The 20100-nt window shown below is 45.9% G+C and overlaps 1 protein-coding gene across 1 annotated transcript; it reads left to right on the top strand.

Moving 5' to 3' along the window:
- The first annotated feature begins 648 nt into the window (after nucleotides 1–648).
- On the top strand, nucleotides 649–6028 carry IL1RN (interleukin 1 receptor antagonist). The gene is made up of 4 exons (XM_004686096.2): nucleotides 649–770; nucleotides 2465–2553; nucleotides 3580–3692; nucleotides 4741–6028. Exons 1-4 carry the CDS (start codon nucleotides 649–651, stop codon nucleotides 4951–4953), a joined length of 537 nt encoding a protein of 178 aa, XP_004686153.1. The 3' UTR covers nucleotides 4954–6028.
- Nucleotides 6029–20100: the final 14072 nt, after the last annotated feature.

Here is a 20100-nt window from a genome sequence, read left to right as displayed (position 1 = left end):
CGTGTGTTTTTGTCAAGAAAGTTGTGCTGAGACACAGTGATGGGCACTTCGTGATGGTTACAGGTCATCTGGGACCACTCTGAAGCCACACCAGGGGACTTCAATAATCACAACAGGGACCAGATGACCTACAAACCCCAAAATATTTGCTGTCTAGTGATTTACATACTGTTTACCAGTCCTGGTCCAGAGTCCGGCGAGGCTGTCCTTCCTCCGGGGAATACGAGGTGACACAACATGGTCCCCCAAGCTGGGGACCCTACCTCTTGGCTGTATTAGGATGGGGGACATTTCTGAACAAATCTGTCTTTGGAAAGGCAACGGGGTTAGGGCACCTGCCAGTCAGGCAAAAGACTTTGGTTTTCACTGTCTTCCTCCCAGGAACTCAGTGAAGGGGAAATAGCGATCTTTATTTTGGGGAAATTACACAGGAGAGAGGAGGAGGGGACCAGTTACGACATCCCATTGCGACACTCAGCGGGGCTGAGAGTGACAACAGCAGGGTTTCTGTTTTGGAAATGTGAGTGCGTTTCCGTTCTAAACTTGGGGAAGGGCGACAAAGGCGGGCTTGGTGAGTGACCATTTTCTTTATAAGTCGCTCTTCTGGGCCCGAAATGGCAGTCTCCATTGTCTTGCTGAGGCCCCAGGATGGAAATCCACAGGTGCACTGTGGTGCACAGCTGCTTAATCTCTCTTCTCCTTTTCCTGTTCCACTCAGAGACAGGCTGCCATCCCTCCAGGAAGAGACCCTGCAAGATGCAAGCTTTCAGGTAAGGCGGACCCCGGGCAACGGGGGTTGGAGGTGAAGATCTGTCCCTGTCGCTGTCTGGTGCTGCCACTGTAGATTTGGGCTGGAAGGGGATGGCCGACACTCAGTGAAGAGACTGTCACAGGTGTGGTCTTCAGGGCTTCTATTTCAAAATATCCTAGAGTTCCAAAACTTGGTGAGAAGCTTGACTGACTTCCCCAGTGACTCTGCAGCTTAGCATGTAGCAATCACCTGCCAAGTAGGTGTGCTGGAACCTGGGCCGGCCTGAGAGGTGGGCAGAGAAGCAGAGAGGGGCACCCCCCGTGGGCAGGAGGTGACCCACAATCCCAGGCTGGTGGTTCGGAAGTGTCTGTGTTGGTCCCTTGAGGCTCTAACTCCCTGAGGCCTCCATTACCTTCTGGGGTCCTTGTGAAGATCCAGGGCACCAATAATGATGTAACAGAGTTCTGTCAAGTGCCTGAAAACAACTGTAATTTTTAAAAGCTGGACCAAGAGTTTCGTGAGAGGTCACCATCGCTGTTGTAAAAATGACAGGCTGTAATGTTGTTAAAACAGTGTTGTCTATGTGTTCCCACTATTCTGTGATATTCTAGGAATGTAGTAAGTTGGGTAGCTTCAAAGTCTCTGGCCTGAGGCTGCAGGCTGGGATGCTGCGTGCCTCCGTGTTTACCACGTGTGTGTATGTGTGTGAGTGTTACATTTACCCCGGTCAAGTCCTTGCTCTTCCCTGACTTCATAAGGTTTGTCCCTTCCTCTTCCTATCAGTCAGGAGATGCTCCCAGTCTTGAGGTAAGGATATCTAATCCCTTCAGATGGAAATTCACCCAGGAATGGAATAATCACAAAAGGTCAATCGCTCACTGGTGCAAACAACTTCAGTTTGCTTGACCACCCCTCTCTGAGTGCAAGAACTCACCAAAGCCACCTGATGTGGTGGGTGTCCTTAGCCATGTCGCACAGGTGAGGGCATGAGGTGCCGGGCCAACGTCATGCTGGTGGGTGGCAGTGTGGAGGGCCTGCATCCCGGCTGGGGCTGTACGCACCCTGTCTCAGAGCTTTGAGACTGCTTTCAGCCTGAGGGTTTCTTCTCCAAGAAGAAAAGACTGGTTGCAGAAATAGGCCACTGGGCGATGGAAGAACGCTCTGGGACAGACCCACAGACAAAGGCCCCCTCAGCGACAGGGTCCTCTGTCCTTGAAAATTCCAGGGCTGTTTGTGGTGCCCACTGGTTTCAGATGACTTTTGAAATTTCTATTTAAGCTAATAAAAACAGAATACAGTTACAATTCAGATCCTCGATGTCCCACATTCCAGAGTTCAATAGCAACATGTGGTTGGGAGCTAGCATATTGGAAGTGCAGGTATAGAATAGTTTTGTATCCTAGAGAATTCATTGGATGGTGCTACTCTAGAACATGCTTTGCTCAAGGAGAAGGTGCCTGTCCTAGGAATCTGAGGACGAGGAACGAGGACAAGAGAAGGGTAGGAGTTCATGCAACAGGCTGTGGTGGGAATTGCGCCTTCTCATATCTGCTGTTGACCTCCGTCTCCTCATCCATGCCAATGATGTTCTAAAACACCACACCCCTGGGAGAAAGCTGGATGCAGATTCAGCAAACTCCCAGGGCGAGAGGAAGAGGCGAGACATGGGGCTGGGCACACAGCTCCCTAAAGTGGGGTCCTTTTGCTTAATAGAATCTGGGATGTCAACCAGAAGATTTTCTACCTGAGGAATGACCAACTAGTCGCTGGATATTTGCAAGGCCCGAATACTAAACTGGAAGGTGAGTGGGGTCCAGGAAAGCTGGTTCTGTGTGGGCACCTTGCCCAAAGCCCTGCGGCACTGTGAGTGCCTGGAAACCTCACGATGCTCTAACCCTCACTGGTCTCTGTAGCTGAGTTTGAAGCAGAGGAGGCTTGGTCTCAGGAGGTGAGGAGGGAAATCCTAGGACAGGAGCTACCTCTACAGGTACAGTGGCCCTAGGCCACGGCTGAGGGGGCAGGTTCTACCTCTGCCAGTCTCCTAATAAGCCCCTTTGTTCCTGTGTTGTTCAAGTGCTAAGTCTTCATTCAAAATGAATCAGCCATATGGAAGACTGTTACGGGCCACTGTCGTCAACACCACAGTCATGTTCTGGAACGTGCTCTAACAGGCTGCATGGGCATGCTTTCTCCTGCGTTCCTCATTTTTCCCTTAGTAAGATGAGGGCAGGTGGATGACACGGTGCGAGATTTTTTGCCAGCACTTGCCTTCAAGGGTATTTCCATGTCCCTGTGCTGGCTGGGTGTTTGGACAGGCATCATCGCCACCTCCCCGCCTTTCCCACCCTCATCTTCTTTCCCTCCACTTCACCCTGAAAGAGTGTGAGACCTGCCTTTCTACTGAAACATGAAGGCACAGAGAAGCTGAGCTCGTCAAGGCTGCATGAGGGCACAGGTAGCTGAGGTCAGAGGCAGGTTCCATGTGACCCAGGTGCCTTGGACTAAGCCACAGGCACCCACACATGACCTCGTGTGCTTTTTTCTATCTATGAGCAGCATGTTTGTTGACTGGAGTCCACCATGCTAGCGAAGCAGCAAGGGTAGAGATCGCAGGGGACAGAATCTGGACGACTTGGTCCTTGAGCAGTCACAAGACAGTGCTTACTATGACCCTCTGGATGCAGACCATGAAGATGGTGCTTGACTGTCCTTTTGACCTTGGGGTTTTAGTGGGGTAGGGGAGAAGAAAAATCCCTATCGTGTGTCCTGTTTTTTCTGTCTCTGCCTCCTCTTCTTTACACCTGACGCATCTCCCTGCCCTTCCCCAGAGAAGCTAGACGTGGTGCCCATTGAGCCACACGCTGTGTTCCTGGGGATCCACGGAGGGAAGCTGTGCCTGGCTTGTGTCAAGTCTGGTGATGAGATCAGGCTCCAGTTGGAGGTAGGAACCTGCCTCAGGTAATGACCACCACTGGTGGCTTGAAACACAGTAATATGCCCTTTCTCATCATGCTGTTGCTGGCGAGGGTCAGCTGGACACGCCCACTCTGTCCTGCAGTGTGGCTGGGCTCACTCCTGCAGCCGTGTGCAGCCGAGCGCTCAGCCATCTCCCATGGCCTCTCAGGCTTTACTCGTCCGCTGAGCTTCCATACAATGTGGCTGCTGGCTTTCAAGAAAAACAATTCCAAAAAGAAAAGCCTCAATGTGCAAACACTTGCTTGGCCTTTACTTGCATCCTACCCCTAATGTCCCTGTGTGACCTAAGCTGGACACATGGCTAAGTCCAGCTTCAGTTGGGAGGGGGTGTGGGGTGCTGCATAGGGTGTGAACCCAGGGGCTATTACTCATCCAGGGAAATAAATCACAGCACATCACTCTCCCTAGGGCCCCAACCCTCTCCCAGTAACTTCAGAATCTTCCAATCCTATTGACTCAAACCCAGGAGTTGGCAACCTGCTCAGGCCTGGTCCTCCCTGAGGGCAACATTAATAGTCTCAGAGGCTTGTTGATCAAGCTCTTAACTCAAATTTGAGTGGCCATAACTATGACACTGTCACTTCCTTCCCCAGAGGATGGGACACTTTCTGGAGGATGACTGGTCTCTGTTGTAGGGATGGCAGGATACTGGACGTCACACCTTGAGTGGCCGTGACACTCTGCCACTGTCTCTTCCACCCTCTCCTCAGAGCAAGACCCCACAGTGCAGCAGCCCCCAGAGGCCTTGGGTTTTGCTGATGGTGTGAGGCGTTTAATAACCTTTTGTGTTCCTGGTCAGACTGGCCAGATTTTCCCAACTTGAAAGTGATGACAGGACAGATTCTTTGGGTCATCACTGTCTTAGGAGACGGGGATGTTGTGGGCTCATGTGGAGTCTCCAAATCAGTGTTTCTGCAGGATGACTCGGGCCTGCCTGGGGCTCAAAGCCTGGTGTGGGATAGCAAGAACCTTTCAGCTCCTCAGCTGTTACATGCGTATTTCTTGGCTTCCAGAAAGTTAACATCACTGACCTGAGTGAGAACAAGGAGCAGGACAAGCGCTTCACCTTCATCCGCTCAGACAGTGGCCCCACCACCAGCTTCGAGTCGGCTGCCTGCCCCGGCTGGTACCTCTGCACCGCCCTGGAGGCCGACCGTCCCGTCAGCCTCACCAACACTCCTGAGGAGTCTGTCATGGTCACCAAGTTCTACTTCCAGCAGGACTAGTCTGCGGTCGTGCCCCTTCTCCATTCACAGCCCATCGATGACTCCAGATACTGCCTTTTCACCCCTGCCGGGTGTCTCCTGCTCTCTCCTGGGCTCTGAGGATCAGCTTTGGGACAGCGGACACTCAGGAGGCAGTACAGAGCCCTAGAAACAGGACTCTGTCTCCAGCCTTCTTGTTAGCCCAGCTCCACGCCGTCTCCACAATGGCTATCTAAAGTGCAAACTGAATCATGGTGCTGCTCAAAAGGTTTTGCTGCCACCTGTACCTTCCAGATGAAATCCAAGCTTCCAGGCTTCCCCCCTCCCCCCAGGTCCCTGCTTCAGGACCCTAGGCTTCTTGCTGACCTCTTGCCAAGTGACTCCCAGACCTTACTTTGCAAACAGATGCTGCTCCCTGGGGAAGTTTTTAGAATCTGTGGCAAACTATACAAATACGGTTTTCACAATATTTTACAAATGAAGCCAACTTTATTCATTTGAAGCAAAGTCCTTTATTTGGAGGTCATATCCTTTCTGGAAAGGAATGAAAGAGGAAAATATTACTGTGTTTGTGAACTGATCGTAAAACTACTTCTCCCTTTTTGATTTTTATTGCTATAGTGGCCAAACCTGTAAAAATTAAGTTGGCTGTTTTGTTGGTCCACTATTTTTTTTCCCTCCAAAATATTCCTGTCAGGCTGGCCCCATGGTCCAGTTCCCAAGTGCCATCACTACCCCATCCCTTTCACGTTGCTGGCAGGTCTCTCTCCAATGGCCTCCCATGAGAAGTTCCTGCATCCCAAGGCATGGCACAGATGTGGCCCCAGAGACTTTTCTCCTCTCCTTCAGGAGGGATGAGTTGCTCCTTGACTTTTTAAGCACTTCTGATACTCTGAATATTTGCTTGTCTCTGTCCTTCTGTCTCCTGTATCAGACCCTGAGCTGCTGAGAGCAGGCAGCATAAGGGTCTAAGTTTCCTGCTGGGCTGAGCACGTGGCTTGGCCTCAGCAGGTACTCAGTGAATGTCTGTTCTCTGTGTTGAATGGGAGGTTTCCTCCCACTGTGACTTAAGCTCTGTTTTACAATAAAACTTTAAAAACCCAACTACTTGCAGATGACTGGATTAAAAAGATGTGGCACATTTGCACAATGGAATATTACTAAGCAGTCAAAAAGATAAACGCATGCCTTTTGCAGCAACACAGATGGAGCTGGAAGGGATCATGTTTAGTGAAATAAACCAGAAAGAAAAGGAAAAATACCTGATGGCTTCACTCATAGCAGGAGCATAAAGGACTGGTGTGTTTGTGTGTGTGTGTGGGGATAATAATGAACAATTATATACCAGAGACACTTTACGGGGAGTGGAGTGGGGAATGGGATCAAAAATGGTGGGGTGGGGAAATGCACATGATTATGGTAATAGCACACGTGTGATTTGGAGATGGGAAGTCCACGGGATTACAACTGAGATGGGAAAAGGCACAAAATGATGTAAAAATAAACTATTAGAATAATTTAAAAAGTTAAGGATAAGTTAAAAAAAAACAAACAAACATGTACTCATATTGCCTCAAGTGCTTGGGGCATAGAGTAATGGGAAGTGGGGAGGCCAGGTAACATTTCCTATTCCAGGGTCATGCCTGGCTGACTTTCACTGAGAGTCCTTTTCCTCTTTGGGTCTCACTCCCCCTGGGTAGGTAACATGAGAGCAAGTCTCTTTGACAGGAAGATATGTAGCACCATCATCCACAATGGTTCCAAAGGGAAACAACCCAAATGCCCATCACAAAAGAATGCATACATAAATTGCTTGTGTTTATACAACACAACATTTGACAGGGAATGAATGAACCACAGTTGACTGTGCTCAACAAAATGAATGAATCTTACAAGTATGGCAGGGTACAAGAATCATGCATAGAACATAAGTCTATTTGCATAAAGCTCGAAATAGACCAACTCCAACGGTTGCGTGGAACAATGCAAAGTCGGATGGGGCAAACACAGAGAAGCAAGGGCATGCTCCCTGCCTGGGTGCTGGCCTGCTCCTGGGAGGTGGACGGTCCCGACAACATTCTATTTCTTGGCATGGGTGACAATATTTTGGTCATATTTCATATGCTGAGCTGTCTGCAAAACAAAAAAATTACCACTCTGGAGTGCGAGGAAAGGGGTATGTGGCTAATGATGAGAATTTTAAGTGCAATGTTGGATTTGGCCCCTGAGGTGGGAGCGCAAGACTGTGAGAAGGGAAGGCTTCTCAGGCATTGTTCAGACAACCCAGGCAGGTTCCCCCTGGCCAAGCTCCATTCACCTCAGGACATGGCCGCAAGTATCCTAGAGGAGGCTCCAGCCACAATATGATGGAATAGGAAGGTTTGAAAAATTGTGCTCCCCTAAATACAACTAAAAGGAAAAACTCAACTAAAATCTGCTCACCGGGATTCTGAAATTCCTATTGCCAGAGATAGGGGATTTTCTCATGGAGATTCCACACTGAGGTTGGTAGCCTGCTGTGGGGTCAGAGTGGGAGGATACAAAAGAAGTGGTATTTCAGTCACAAAAAAGGCTAGGTTCGCACATGGATTGGGAATCTTTCGAGTGAGTTTTTCCGCGAAGAGGTCGTACAAACGGGTGGTGCCTACTCAGGAACTCATGGCTCGGGAGCTACAGCCAGCTGCCTGCAAGGACAGATGAGTGCTCAGTGCCCCTCCCAGTCAGAAAAAGCCATACAGTAACCTGCCCTACAGCTCCAGTCAGCCACCAAACTAAACAAAAAAGAGAAACAATCACCCCACCCAGAAAAATGTGAGTGAGCAACACATGTGGCCAGGAAGCAAGGATCTCCTCACACAAGAGGGAAAAGAATAGAAGGGATGAAGGAACAGAATAGAAACCCAGAGAATTAGGTGAAAGACACAAACTAGCAGATCTACCAGAAATATTTTATGATAGCATTACAAAAAAAAAAAAAAACTAGAAGGGCAATCAAACACAGAAAGGCAGATGCAGAACCTTGGACAAGATCCATGAACAAAAGAGATTAAAGACACTGAAGATAAGGTGAGATGACAGGTGAAATACTGTGTTGACCAAGCTTCCCTGTGATACACAGGCACCTGGGAGGAAGCTTAAGCCAGAAGACTCCTCAGGGCTTTGCTGTAAGAAGAGCGTGAGGCTCTATAGCCATTCTGTAAGCCTCGGCTTCTGGACGGTGGAAACAGAGGTCCAGACCCGGAGCTTTGTGTGATCCTACAAAACAGTGGCTATAAGTTAGAGCCCTACTGTGAGCTCCCGGATGCTGGAGCCACTTGCCAGCTCCTCTGTCTGCCATGTGTGCTCATGAGTGACTCAGTCAAAGTCCTGGAGACTCAGTTTCCTCTGAATTAGATGCTGGCCAGTGCAGAGGACTGAGTCATCTCTAGTCTTTGCCATCACCTCCTGTGGTTGGGGCTTATATTGCTATCACCGTTAGTTCCAGCAGCGCAAGTGCTCAAGGAATCTGCTTTAAAGCATCGCTGCCCAAGTGGGTCCAGCAGATCCGTGGCCTCAGTACCGTTTGGGAGTTCACGTGCAGAATCCCAGGCCTCGTGCACACCTAGTCTCGGGGTCTTTATCTGAGCCATATGGATGCGGGTGAAAGATGGAGAAGTTCTTGCTGAGGACTCAGCAGGGCTCAGACCGGCATGCTTGGAGACTGACCCTCGTAACCAGCACCCCACCGGTGTCCTCGCTGTCTCTCCCACTAGCCCTCTGATGATGCCAGAAACTCCCTGGCACCTTTCTCCTTTGGCTTCACGTGTTTTGTAAGAGAGACAAAACTAAGTGTTTTCACTCACCTCGCGAGAATGTCACCCCACACATGCCGTGAAGCTCATCTCCTGTGTCACGACGTGTCACTGTGCTAGGCGTTCACTGAAGACTTGGCAAATGAATAAAATGGCAAATGGTGGGTCCATAGCGATTATGTAGCACGTGGTCAGGAGATCTGAGAAGACAGGGACGTTTTGGAGGACAACTCGGGGAAGTCTGGGAGTGTAGCAGGTTCCCGGGATCCAAAGCCTCATCAGAGACAAAGATGCCACCACCAGGTGGCAGCAGCACTCAAGCTTTACTGGGGGACACTTTGAGAGCTGGGCTTTTAAGGAGGCCCCTCTCAGTGGAAGTCTGTCTGGCGGCTTCTCCACTCCGCCCTGGGTTAGTACTTAGAAAGGAGATGAGGGGAGAGGAGAAGGGGGCCCGTGGGGAGAGGGCATAGGACCGGCAGGGCTCTTGGACTCTGGGTCAGACTGCTAGAAAGGACAGTAGCAGCCTGGGGTCTTTATGGCCTGAGGCTTATTTGTGGCTAGCAGATGTTCATGGGGTTGCAAAACAGGAAGGGTTAGAGATCCTTGGGCAATCATTGGGTAATGTTTAAAACAATTGGATGTGGAAACATGTGCCTTTGGCACTGGGTGGGCTTTGGAGCTAACAGGTCTCTGCCTGCTGTGCAGAAAGTAACATCTTGGGGCCATAATGCAGAGACGACATTTGGCTCATTTATATAGCACAGGCCCTGTGATGTGCTCAGGAAAAGCAGGTCTGGGCTACATGTCCAAGTGAGAATTTTGTGCAATTAGGAGGCAGGCAAGGGGGGGTCTGGGGGACAGGGGAGCTTCAGGCATCTGTGACTACTGGATCTGACTACACGATAAGATCCCTGAATTGCAGAACAGCTAATTAGAAAATTCCAAACTGAATAGACAAGATGTTCAAGTTCTAGTCAGGTCTCCCTACTAACTGGCAGGGTCATCTTGGTCAAGCAACCTTCCCTCTTTAGGCTTCAATATTCTCACTTAAGAAAGGAAGAGATTAAAGCAACAATAAGTAAAAATAAGCAAGTGGAAATATGTCAAAACGAGACGCTTCTGCACAACAAAGGAAATCAATGAAAAATGAAGAGGCAACCTACCGAAGGGAGAAGATATTTTCAAGTTGCATATGGTAAGGGGTTAATATCCAAAATATGTAAAGAACACATGCAACTCAATAATACAAAATAATGATTCAATTAAAAAGTGGGTAGGGGTGTGGTCCTTAGGGCTGTGACTCCAGGGCAGAGCAGGAAGGAAACTAGCTGAGCTGGGGGCTTTACGTTGAGGCCACGCAGCTGCCGGCCCCTCCCTGCCTGTTGTTCTGTCTGTCCACCCACAGCTTGAGTGTCCTGCTCACCTACAGCAGGTCTGCACGGGGTCCCATGACATCAAGACCCAGCAGAGCAAGGTGACCAGCATCCTGGGTAGAAAACACTCCCCACCAGCTGGTGGGCCATTCTCAGGACAGGCCCTTGCGGGGCCAGGGAGATGTGAGCCCCTGGCAGCCAGGCCTACACTCACCCCACCCTGGATGGCTCACAGGCTCTTCATGGAGGCTGTGGAACAGCAGCGCTGCAACAGTTTCTGAAACTGTGCCAAAGGCCCCAGAATCCCTGTTTTGGAAGCATCGAGGTCACTTACTCCCAATTGCTCCCTCAGCGTGAAGCCCTGCCTGCTGACAGCGTCTATAAATGCAAAGGAGGGAGCTAAGCCTTAACTTCAGAGAAAGGTTGCTTGCCAACTCAGTCGTTTATTTTGACTATATTTTAATTTGAGCCGAAGGTAGAAGGTTTTCTACTTTGTCAGTCACAGAGTTAGTTAGTTGAGATATACTTCAAGTTCACTTTTTATTGACATGTATGATGCCGTCCTAGTAGGTGTTCTGTTGGGGGGAAATTCTTACTGTGGTTCCTCTTCATGTAACTATTAAGTCTCTAAATCCTAGTGGCAAATATCAACATGCTTGGCATTCAACCCAGCTCTCAGAAAAGTTAAGAGAGTGAGTGAAACAAGTTTAACTAGAGGGAAATTGAGCTTTCAGAGAGGACTCCTGCCTTTTTGCTGCATTATGTGAAAAAGCAATTCAATAGATGTCCACCAGGGGTCAGCGTTTTCTTGACGCTCATCCTGCCTTTCATTGCTGTTCTGGAAAAAAAAAAACAACAGAAGACAAAAGAACTATTGATAATTCATTTTATATGCTCAGATTGTTGAAGCTTCAGTCTTTTAAAGATTTGCTAAGGGGAGGGAAAAATAACCCTGCTTTTTCTTCCTCTAAGGAAGTTTTATTCTCATTCCTCTATAACCAAGCCATAGTTTAGTCTTAATTTGGGTTTTTACCTCCTAAAAGACATGTGGGACCTGACCCTAACAACTATTTAGCCAGTGTTGTCTGTCATCAACATCTATTGTTTAGAGAAGGAGATCCAAGCAATTCTAGCCCTCTTGTGCTTGCTTGAAAGCCCACCAGCTGTGCTGCTCCTTCTGGCCTGGAGGGTTGACTGACATGTGGAACTGACCTCCCCACAGTCACCTTGCCAACACCAGACACGGGTACCCCTACTGCATCCCAACAGGAAAATGCGCACTTTTCACACCGGTGAGTGTGGGTGGGGTTCACAAACGTCAGAGAAACACAAAAAGGCCAAGACACTCATTCCAGCCAGGAATGGGTCTGCCACTATGCAGCCTCTCTCAGGGAAAGCCGCCGCTGCCCCGAGGGCTTGGAGGTCCAGCAGTGGCGTCACCTTAGTGACCGATGACCTCACGCCACATCCACCCTCGGGCCTTCGGCCCAGGGAGGCCAGTGTCCATGTCCCGCCTTTTGCGCACATTCTTCCGGGGGCCATGATGGCCACCCGCACTTTGCTTCCTGTCCAGAAAGGAATGGACTGCGCCTTAAGGAATGGACTGCGTGTTTTGCTTTTGTTTTTCCAGCTTCATTGAGAACTTACTGGCACACCTCACTGCACACATTCGCTGTGTACAACAGCATGCTGGTGTGGTTTACAGCTAGGGCGAAGTGGGGACCGTGATAGTTTCGCACCCACCTTCTTGTGTAGATACAGCAACAAAGAAGATAAGGGAAGAAGATAAGAGAAATGATCTTCCTTGTGACGAGAAATCGGTATTTACTCTCTAAATAAACCTTCTAGCCATCATGTTGGACATTGTACCGCTTGTCCTCATCTTATAATGGCAGGGTGTACCTTTCCACCCCTCTCCCACTTCCTGCATCCTCTGCCTCGGGTCTCTTTTTCAAAATGCAAAGTGTTTTGCATTTTGCAGCCTCCAGAGCCACTTACCTGAAACTGATTAAAATTCATTGCAAACATATTCTGAAGTATATTAATTTCATATGCATTTCCCATCTACTCTTCCCTTTCCTCAGAACCCTCCCCCCAGAGATCCCTCCCCCTCCGTTTCCTCAGCACAAATGGGACCTTATCTGAGAGGGCTTTTTTGACCTCTCTACCTAAAATACCAGCTTACCCCAAAAGCCTTTTCTCACTGTCTCTCTCTTTTTCCTTCTTGCAGTGATTGCCTTTTGACATGTTATGTATTAGCTTGTTTGCTTGTTTAAGTCTATTTCCCTGCTACATTTGAAGCCCCATTAAAGCAGTAACATTTCTGCCTCATCAGTGCCTTATTATTAATTCAACAACCTTCTTTATCTAGCATTGGTGTCAGTTCCAGGTGCTGAAGAAAATCCGAGGTGCTCCCTGTTGAGCTTAGCCTGGAAGCCAGTGAAAACCAGTTCAAATATGCAAGTGACATTGGTAGTAGTTTTGCATGGTTAATTTGCATTCCCAAGTTTTTGTCTTCTGTGTATTGTGGGGTGAATTGGGATACAGACAGCTCCTTCTTCTAGAGTAAATAAGAGCACCCAACCACCCAACACAGTCTCTATGTCCTTGTGAGACCTCAAAAATCTCCATGGAGGTGCCTGTGATGAGATAAACTATGAAGAGAAAGAAAGGTTTGAACAGTGAATAAAATGAAGGATTATAGCAAAGATAACAGGAGCCACACCTTAGAACTACTTAGCATGCCATTGTGCTCAACATCCCCTGACCTCACCACCCACAGGGCAGGACCCCAAGGCCTGGCCTTGTTGCATTTTATTTTCAGCCCTTTCCCTGAAGTCCATTCTTCAGTGCTCTTCTGCTGGGCACTCACTGTCTTTCTGTCTGTCTTTGTCTTCTCTAAGGGCTCTCACACCTCCCTTCTTCCCCCACTTCAATTAAATCCAAGGCTCCAGCTGCCCAGTCGAACCCAGAACAAAAGGCTCTGCTCAGCACAGGCCTGTGGACTCAAGGAGGGAAGAACTTAACATTTATGGTTGACTTTAAAATCAAGTTCTTGTTCAGAAGTTCACCCCGTTAGTCCCTCTGAAAGTGTGTGGTGCTTTCCCTCCTTCTGAGAGGGCAATCAAGAAGGGTGGTACTGCGGGGAGCAGAGGGGACAGCCACAGCAGAGAGAGCTGGGGTGCAGATGGGCCCTTCTTGGGTGCAGTGGGGAACAACTAAAAGAGTCTCTGATTTGAAGCCAGAAGGCTCAGGAATGAGGCCCAGCTCCACCACTGAATAGCTACTTAGGGCTCTTGATGTTCATGTAATTCATTTGGAAAACCACAATCAAAATGCTCAGGGATGTTTCTGTTGGGGTGGTCTTAAAACGCTGACATTGGGCCCTCCCTGATGGCGCAGCGGGTTAAAGCACAGCACTAAGAAGCTTAAGCCACTTCTGCATGAGTTCGATTCCCGCCTGCCCTGGAGGTGATCCACATGGCGCGGCAGACCTCTCCTGACCCGCCCGCTGCTCCCCTCAGCAGTGTACTTCGTGGATCTGCCTGTCCTGCTCCCCACTCTGTCTCTGGTGAATCCTCTCACCACCCCTGCACCTCTGGCCTGTACCCCATTCTGTATGAATAAGTAAATAAATCTTTAAAAAAAAAAAAAAAAACGCTGACATTGATTAGGTCTCATTCATGCTGACGGTGGCATTTTGAAAGTGGTGACAGGTTCATAGAGCTTTTTTGGCAAGTCTTTACCTTCATTATGTTTTCTGGCCACTCCCTTCGCCTGTTGGGTACAGACAGGTGGGTGAGCCTGGCGCCCATATCTGGAGTCCCCTATCCTCTGCGGCAAGTTTCCAGCTCTCTTTGCAGCCATCTCCCTGGATGCACTCATGCACCTGGGTGGTGTACTCCCTGTGTTATAGGACAGGGAGAGAGGGACACCCCTGAAACCCCAAAATCTGCCTGCTCTAAGTGGGTTCTGCCATCCGCCGCGTCAAGACAAAACATATAAAACTTTAATGAAAAGGGACTTTAATACAGTAAATATACAATATGGAACACAAAGAATATAACTTCCAAATCAAACACCTGAAGTTACCCATCCCCTCGTCGGCAAAAGTCAGATTGGCCCAAAGCAAGGCCTGAAAGCTGCCACAAGACTAAAGCACCTCTGGCCGGGACCCATGGAAAAGGGTCAGAAATGGCCAGACAAATCTGGGAGGAAAAGAGCAAAATCAAAATCAATATAAACACTACCATAGTCACCTCCCTACAGGTCTCTCACCCACATCTGCCTTAGCCAGTCCTGGGTCAGGAAACAAGCCTGGTTTCTTCATCACATGCTTGCTGCTCAATGTGGCTTCTTCAGGTCTCCTCCTTGTTCTCCATCCAGCTTCATTCGCTTCTCCCCTCTTTTCTTCTCTCCTTTTTCTCTGCTCAGCTCCACCCTCCTTCTGGGTGTGGCAGGGAACCTGAACTTCCCCTTTTCCTGTGGACCACCCTGTTACACCTGGTCTCTACTTCCAACATCCTTCTGTGTGGGAGCCATTGCCCAAACTCACTTTGCTGGGTCCCCTGGGAGTTGTGACAGTTAAATAGTGCATTTAAAAGTACGCTACAAAAAAGTTTAATATTATTGTCTTCCAGCTTCCAGAAGTCTCCAGGTGGGGAGGCAAAGCACGTCATACCATCTGACAGTGCTCATCCTGACCCAGTCTTCCCTTCAGTCTCTGGATGTGCCCACAGGGGAAGCCATCCTCCACCTGGACCACCCGGTAACCTCATGTCTGTTAGAACCTTTGCTCTAAGCCTCCCACCAATTCCTTCCTCTCCTATTCATCCGTGTCTGCAACCCAGGCAGAATCATCAACCAGGTAATCCCAGAACCCTCAGTTCTCAAGTGCCTAAGTGGGTTCCCAGTCCTGGACCACTAGGAGATATTTGTGTACCCTAATAATAGCATTCAAATCCCCAGCAAAAGGCTGTGACCATTTGTTTCAACAAGACACACATTTCCATGAAGAAGCAACATTTTGCAGGCACAGTGAGAACTGATCCCTACAAGAGAAACATGGGAAGGCAGTCAGTCAGTTGGCAGAGAGTCAGCCCCTTGTCTCCTCTCAGGGTCCCCAGAACAACTCTCTAAAAAAAAGCTTTTTTTGAAAAGCTTTTGCTTTGCAAATGTATAATCAAATGTCAGACAAAAGGAAACATGCCCCAAATGCCAGAGGCAAGGCCCAGTGTTCATCTTTCTTTTCAAAAACCGTTTCTGTTGAGGTCCTGTTGTTCTACAGCACCATGTGTGTTTAGGGTATAGCTATGCTTATGCCTCTTCAGATGTATGCTATCATCTATCCCACTCACCACCAAGGCGTCCATAATCCGTTGCCGCCTCCCCTCACCTACACAAACTCTAGTGGTCTTAATTGTGCAGGCATGTTCCAGGGTTTGCTTTGGCTTAGTTTTGTTAGTTCCTTTCTTTTGTTTTTCTATCTTCTACATATGAGTGAAATCACCTATGTGTGTCTTTCTCCTTTTGGCTTAGTTTGCTTAGCATAAACCCCTCCAGTTACACACTTATTGTCGCACCCGGCAGGTATTTGTCTTTTTTGATAGTTGAGTAGTATTCCATCCACATCTTCTTAACCCCTTCTTTGTCTTTGCATACTTAGATTGTTTGCAAACTTGACTGAGCAGTAGTGCTATAATGAACGTAAGAGTGCATATATCCCTATGAATTAGTGTTTTTTGTATTCTGCAGGAAGTTACCTAGGAGTGGACTACTGAACCATATGAGTGATCTCTTTTGAATATTTTGAAAAACCTCAATACTAATCCACAGGAGCTACACTAGTCTGCCTTTGCACCAACAGTGTATCAGGGTTCCCTTATCTTCACTTGTTTCTGATCTTTTTGATAAGGGCCGTTTACAAGAAGAGAAAGAAGTCAAGAAAACAATCTCATATACAATGGTATCAATAAGAATTAAGTATCTAAGAATAAAGTAAACAAAGAAGACAAAAGACACTGCTTCTTAGTGCAATGCTTTAACCTGCTGCGATGTATTTTAATCAAGAAGGCAGTGGAAGGGTGAAATTTTGCTTAATCTGGGACATCCCTCTCTGCCTTTGAACTCAGACCTTTGAACTTTGGCCAGAACAGACACCACTGGCTTTCCTGCCTCTCTAATTTTTCCTGCTTCTCTAAGGTCAAGAGAAAGAATTGATTACCATAATAAATCTTTTATCTATCTACCGATCTATCTTCCATTCATCAATCCATCCATCCATCCATCCATCCATCCATCCATCCATCCATCCATCCATCCATCCATCCATCCTCTTTGTTCCATTTCTCTGAAGAACTGTGATTCATACAAGGGTATTACTAGAGTTGTACAGCTATGGCCACAATCCACTTCATCAGTATCCAATTCTCCTTTCTCCAGCCCTGGGCATCCACTACCTACTTCCTGTCCCTATAGATTTGCCTATTCTAAACATTTTTTTTTTAAATAAACAAATCATGTAGTATCATGTCTCTTTTGTGACTGAGTTCTTTCACTTAGCATAATGTTTTCAAAATTAATCCACACTTAGTCTTAGTATCAATATGGTGAATAATATTCTAACATATGGATATAGTCTACTTTGAATTCATCTATTTCTGTCTATGTGAAAAATGCTGCAGTGAACATTCATGTACAGTTTTGTGTGGATATTTATTTTCATTTCTCTTGGGTATGTACCCAAAAGTATAGTTGCTAGGTCATGTGGTACTTTCATGTTGAACTTTTGAGGAAATGACAAGATTTTTTTCAAAGCTTTGGGTCATTTTATAATGTTAGTGGTAGTATAGGAGGATCCCTGCTTACTCTCTCCAATACTTATCTGTCTTTTTTTTTTTTAATTATGGCCAGCCTAAGGATGGTTATTGATGGCATTTCACCATAGTTTTGATTTGTATTTCTCTGATAGGTGATGACGTTGAAGATCTTTACATGTACTTATTGGCTATTTGTGTATCTTATTTGGAGAAATTTCTACTGAGACCCACTGCCTATCTTTTATTTGGGTTATCATTTTGCTATTGAGTTGAAAAGTCTCTTTATATATTCTAGATACAAGTCCCAAGTTTTATTTTTTGCTATTGAGATTTCTGGATATTCCAGAGCCATTTGTGGAAAGACTTTCTTTTCTCATTGAATTACTTTGACATCTTCATGAAAAGATATGAATTGACCATATATGTTTGGGTCTATATTTAGATATTCTAATTCTGTTACAGTGATCTATTTATTTATCTTTACACCATTTCAATATGAAGTATTCCCTACTTTTCTCTGTGGCTTCCTCATTAACTCATGACATATTTCGAGGTATATTGCTTGCTTTCCAAATATTTGGGCATTTTCTAAATAATCTACTGTTGTTGATTTCTAACTTAATGGCATTGTGATTGAGAAAATATGATTTATATTATTTCAATGATTTGAAATGAAGAGATTGCCTTATTTTCCAGCATGCTTTTGCTGATTTTGCCTGTACTTATTTTATTAATTACTGAGAGAGAGTGTTAAGATAGTTGACTATGATTGTGGATTTTATATTTTTTCCTTTGCTTCTGTCAATTTCTGTTTGATGCCTTTAGAAGTTCTGTTGTTAAAACCATTCATATTTAGAATTTCTGTCTTCTCTATAAATTAATAACTTTTTCTCTATAAGATGGTGTTTTTTGATTTCAGGAAATAATCCTTGACATCTACTTTGTCCAAAATTAACATAACTATACCAAACTTTTTTAGATCTAGTTCCCACCCCTCCATTTTTTACTTTCAAACTGTGTTTTTATATTTAAAGTATACATTTTATAAACATATAGCTGGGTCTTATTTTCTTAGTAATTTTGACAAACTCTGCCTTTCTCTGGGGTTTTAAATATAATAATTGATCTGTTGTCAGTCTTGATATTTGCTTTATATGTATCCCTTCTGTTCTTTACTTTTTTCTTATGTTCTTGAGTCTTTGTAAAAATGTATTTTCACATATTTTTGAGTGTGTAATACTTAAGTCTTACTAAATCTCATACTGGATTTTACTCTGAATTAATATTGTAAAATTTCACATATAGGAACTTTACAAAAATATATTTCCATTTACTTTTCCTGCCTATATTCTGCGCTTTTTTGGGGTCATATTCTTTGCTTGTATATGTAATATAAGTCTCCCAATAATGTCGTTATTTAAATTTAAATTCTCCATTGACATTTGTTACTATTATTTTCCAGTTGTTTCAAGGTATAAAATGACAAAATTGTGATGTTAGTCAATTGCATTTTAAGTCATTTAATACAAGAATGAAAATAGTATTTTATATTATCCATATTTTTATGATACCCAGTTACCTCTGTTCCTTTCTGTAGATTCTCATCTGCAATGCCCTTCATCCTAAAGAATTTCTTTCTTATAGTATGGGTCTGCTGGCGGCAGATCTTGACATTTGAAAATGCCTGTAATTGGCTTTGTATTTGAAATGTATTCTGCGCTGTGTACAGAAGTGTAAGTTGAAAGCTTTTCTTTCCTTCTGCACTTTAAATCGATGTCCCATTGTCTTCTGGCTAGATTGTTTCTGATGAGAATTTAGGGTTCATTCTAATCATTAGGTTCTTGTATCAATGTTGGTCTCCCCCAGGGCTCCTTGTCTTTATCTTTATTAAAATAGGAATTGTGTAGGATCTGAGACTTTTCTCTGTTGCAAGAGAATAAATCACATGTCCCAGTTCATAGATCTGGGGGAGATAGGAGATAGTGTCTGACTCACAGTCATAGCAGAGTAACATCGCAGCCTAAACCCCCTACCCTGCTTCCCACAGGGTCACACTGATGGGAACTCATAGTAGAAAAACTGGAGATGGAAAGTTTCACTAGGATCAAAACCAGAGATGAGGGTTGGGATGATTAACCAGTCGATAAACTGGCTATGCAATTTTCCAAGAATCTGAGGTAGGGGCAGAAAAGAATATCAGTTACAGAAAACCAATGCAATTGATCTCAAAGAGATAAAAGCCATGAAGAATGAGCCTCTCCCCCACCCCCAAAGAAAACTGCGTAAGAATACCCCTTGCTCTGGCCAAATGCAGCTCTCTGCTCCCTTGTGTCTGTGTAGGTAGGCAGAACGTCTGTTTTCCTTTTTCCTAATAAACCTTCCCTTTTAAAATGTAGCCTTTGCCAGTTCATGTCTACACAAACATCTTTTTCCTTAGTAAGCTTGCCATGTACTACTGAATGGGAAACTGCCAAAATCTTTCTCAGAGGAACGCAAGAACCCCACGTACTGAATCCCAGCCTCTGAAACCCCTCAATATGATGAAGGTCAGATGTTGCCTGCATAGACAGTGCAGGAACCCCAATAATTGAAGGTCCTGGTCTTATACTGGGGAAGCTGATAACACAGACCATCTCCTCTTTGGAGTAGGAAAGACTGAGGTGTCCCTTTACTCCAGAGTAATAAAGATAGAGGTGCTTCCCTTCAATGGATCAGATTATTTGTATTCCACTGTTTATTTTAAAACACGGAGGTTATTTTTCTGCTGAAATTTCCTCTTTTCACACCCAGTTCCTGAAAAAGCTCTGCATTCATAAAGGTGAAAAGAATAACTTTTATTAACCATAACAAGCTCTTTTAATTCATGCCTAAATTTGTGCTAAGGGGGTGACTTGAAAATCCCTACCAACCATGTGATCAGAGGATCAGAAATTTGCGACCTGTTGGAGAGACGGGGGTGACAGTAAGTTTACCCACTGATGCCCAGTGATTTAACCAATCGTCCCTTCATAAGGGAATTTCCATAAAACTAGAAAGGACAGGCTTTGGAGACAATCTGGGTTAGTTAACACATCCAAATGCGAGGCAGAAAGGAGTGTTACAGAAGTTCTCTCTCCCTTCCCAGTACCATGACCTGTGTGTCTCTGCCATTTGGATCTTGAATTACATTCTTTTTTTTTTTTTTTT

This window comes from Condylura cristata, unplaced genomic scaffold (genome assembly GCF_000260355.1).
Source record: "Condylura cristata isolate star-nosed mole 26May11 unplaced genomic scaffold, ConCri1.0 scaffold00020, whole genome shotgun sequence".
Lineage (NCBI taxonomy): Eukaryota > Metazoa > Chordata > Mammalia > Eulipotyphla > Talpidae > Condylura > Condylura cristata.
The sequence above is the reverse complement of the archived record's forward strand: the minus strand, read 5'-3'. Positions and strand labels throughout refer to the sequence as shown.

Excerpts from the sequence above, each read along its gene's own strand:
- IL1RN (XM_004686096.2), top strand. The coding sequence starts at position 649 with ATGGAAATCCACAGGTGCACTGTGGTGCACAGCTGCTTAATCTCTCTT. Across the intron at positions 771-2,464 it reads TGCAAGATGCAAGCTTTCAG|AATCTGGGATGTCAACCAGA; the intron begins GTAAGGCGGACC and ends TTTGCTTAATAG. Across the intron at positions 3,693-4,740 it reads AGATCAGGCTCCAGTTGGAG|AAAGTTAACATCACTGACCT; the intron begins GTAGGAACCTGC and ends CTTGGCTTCCAG.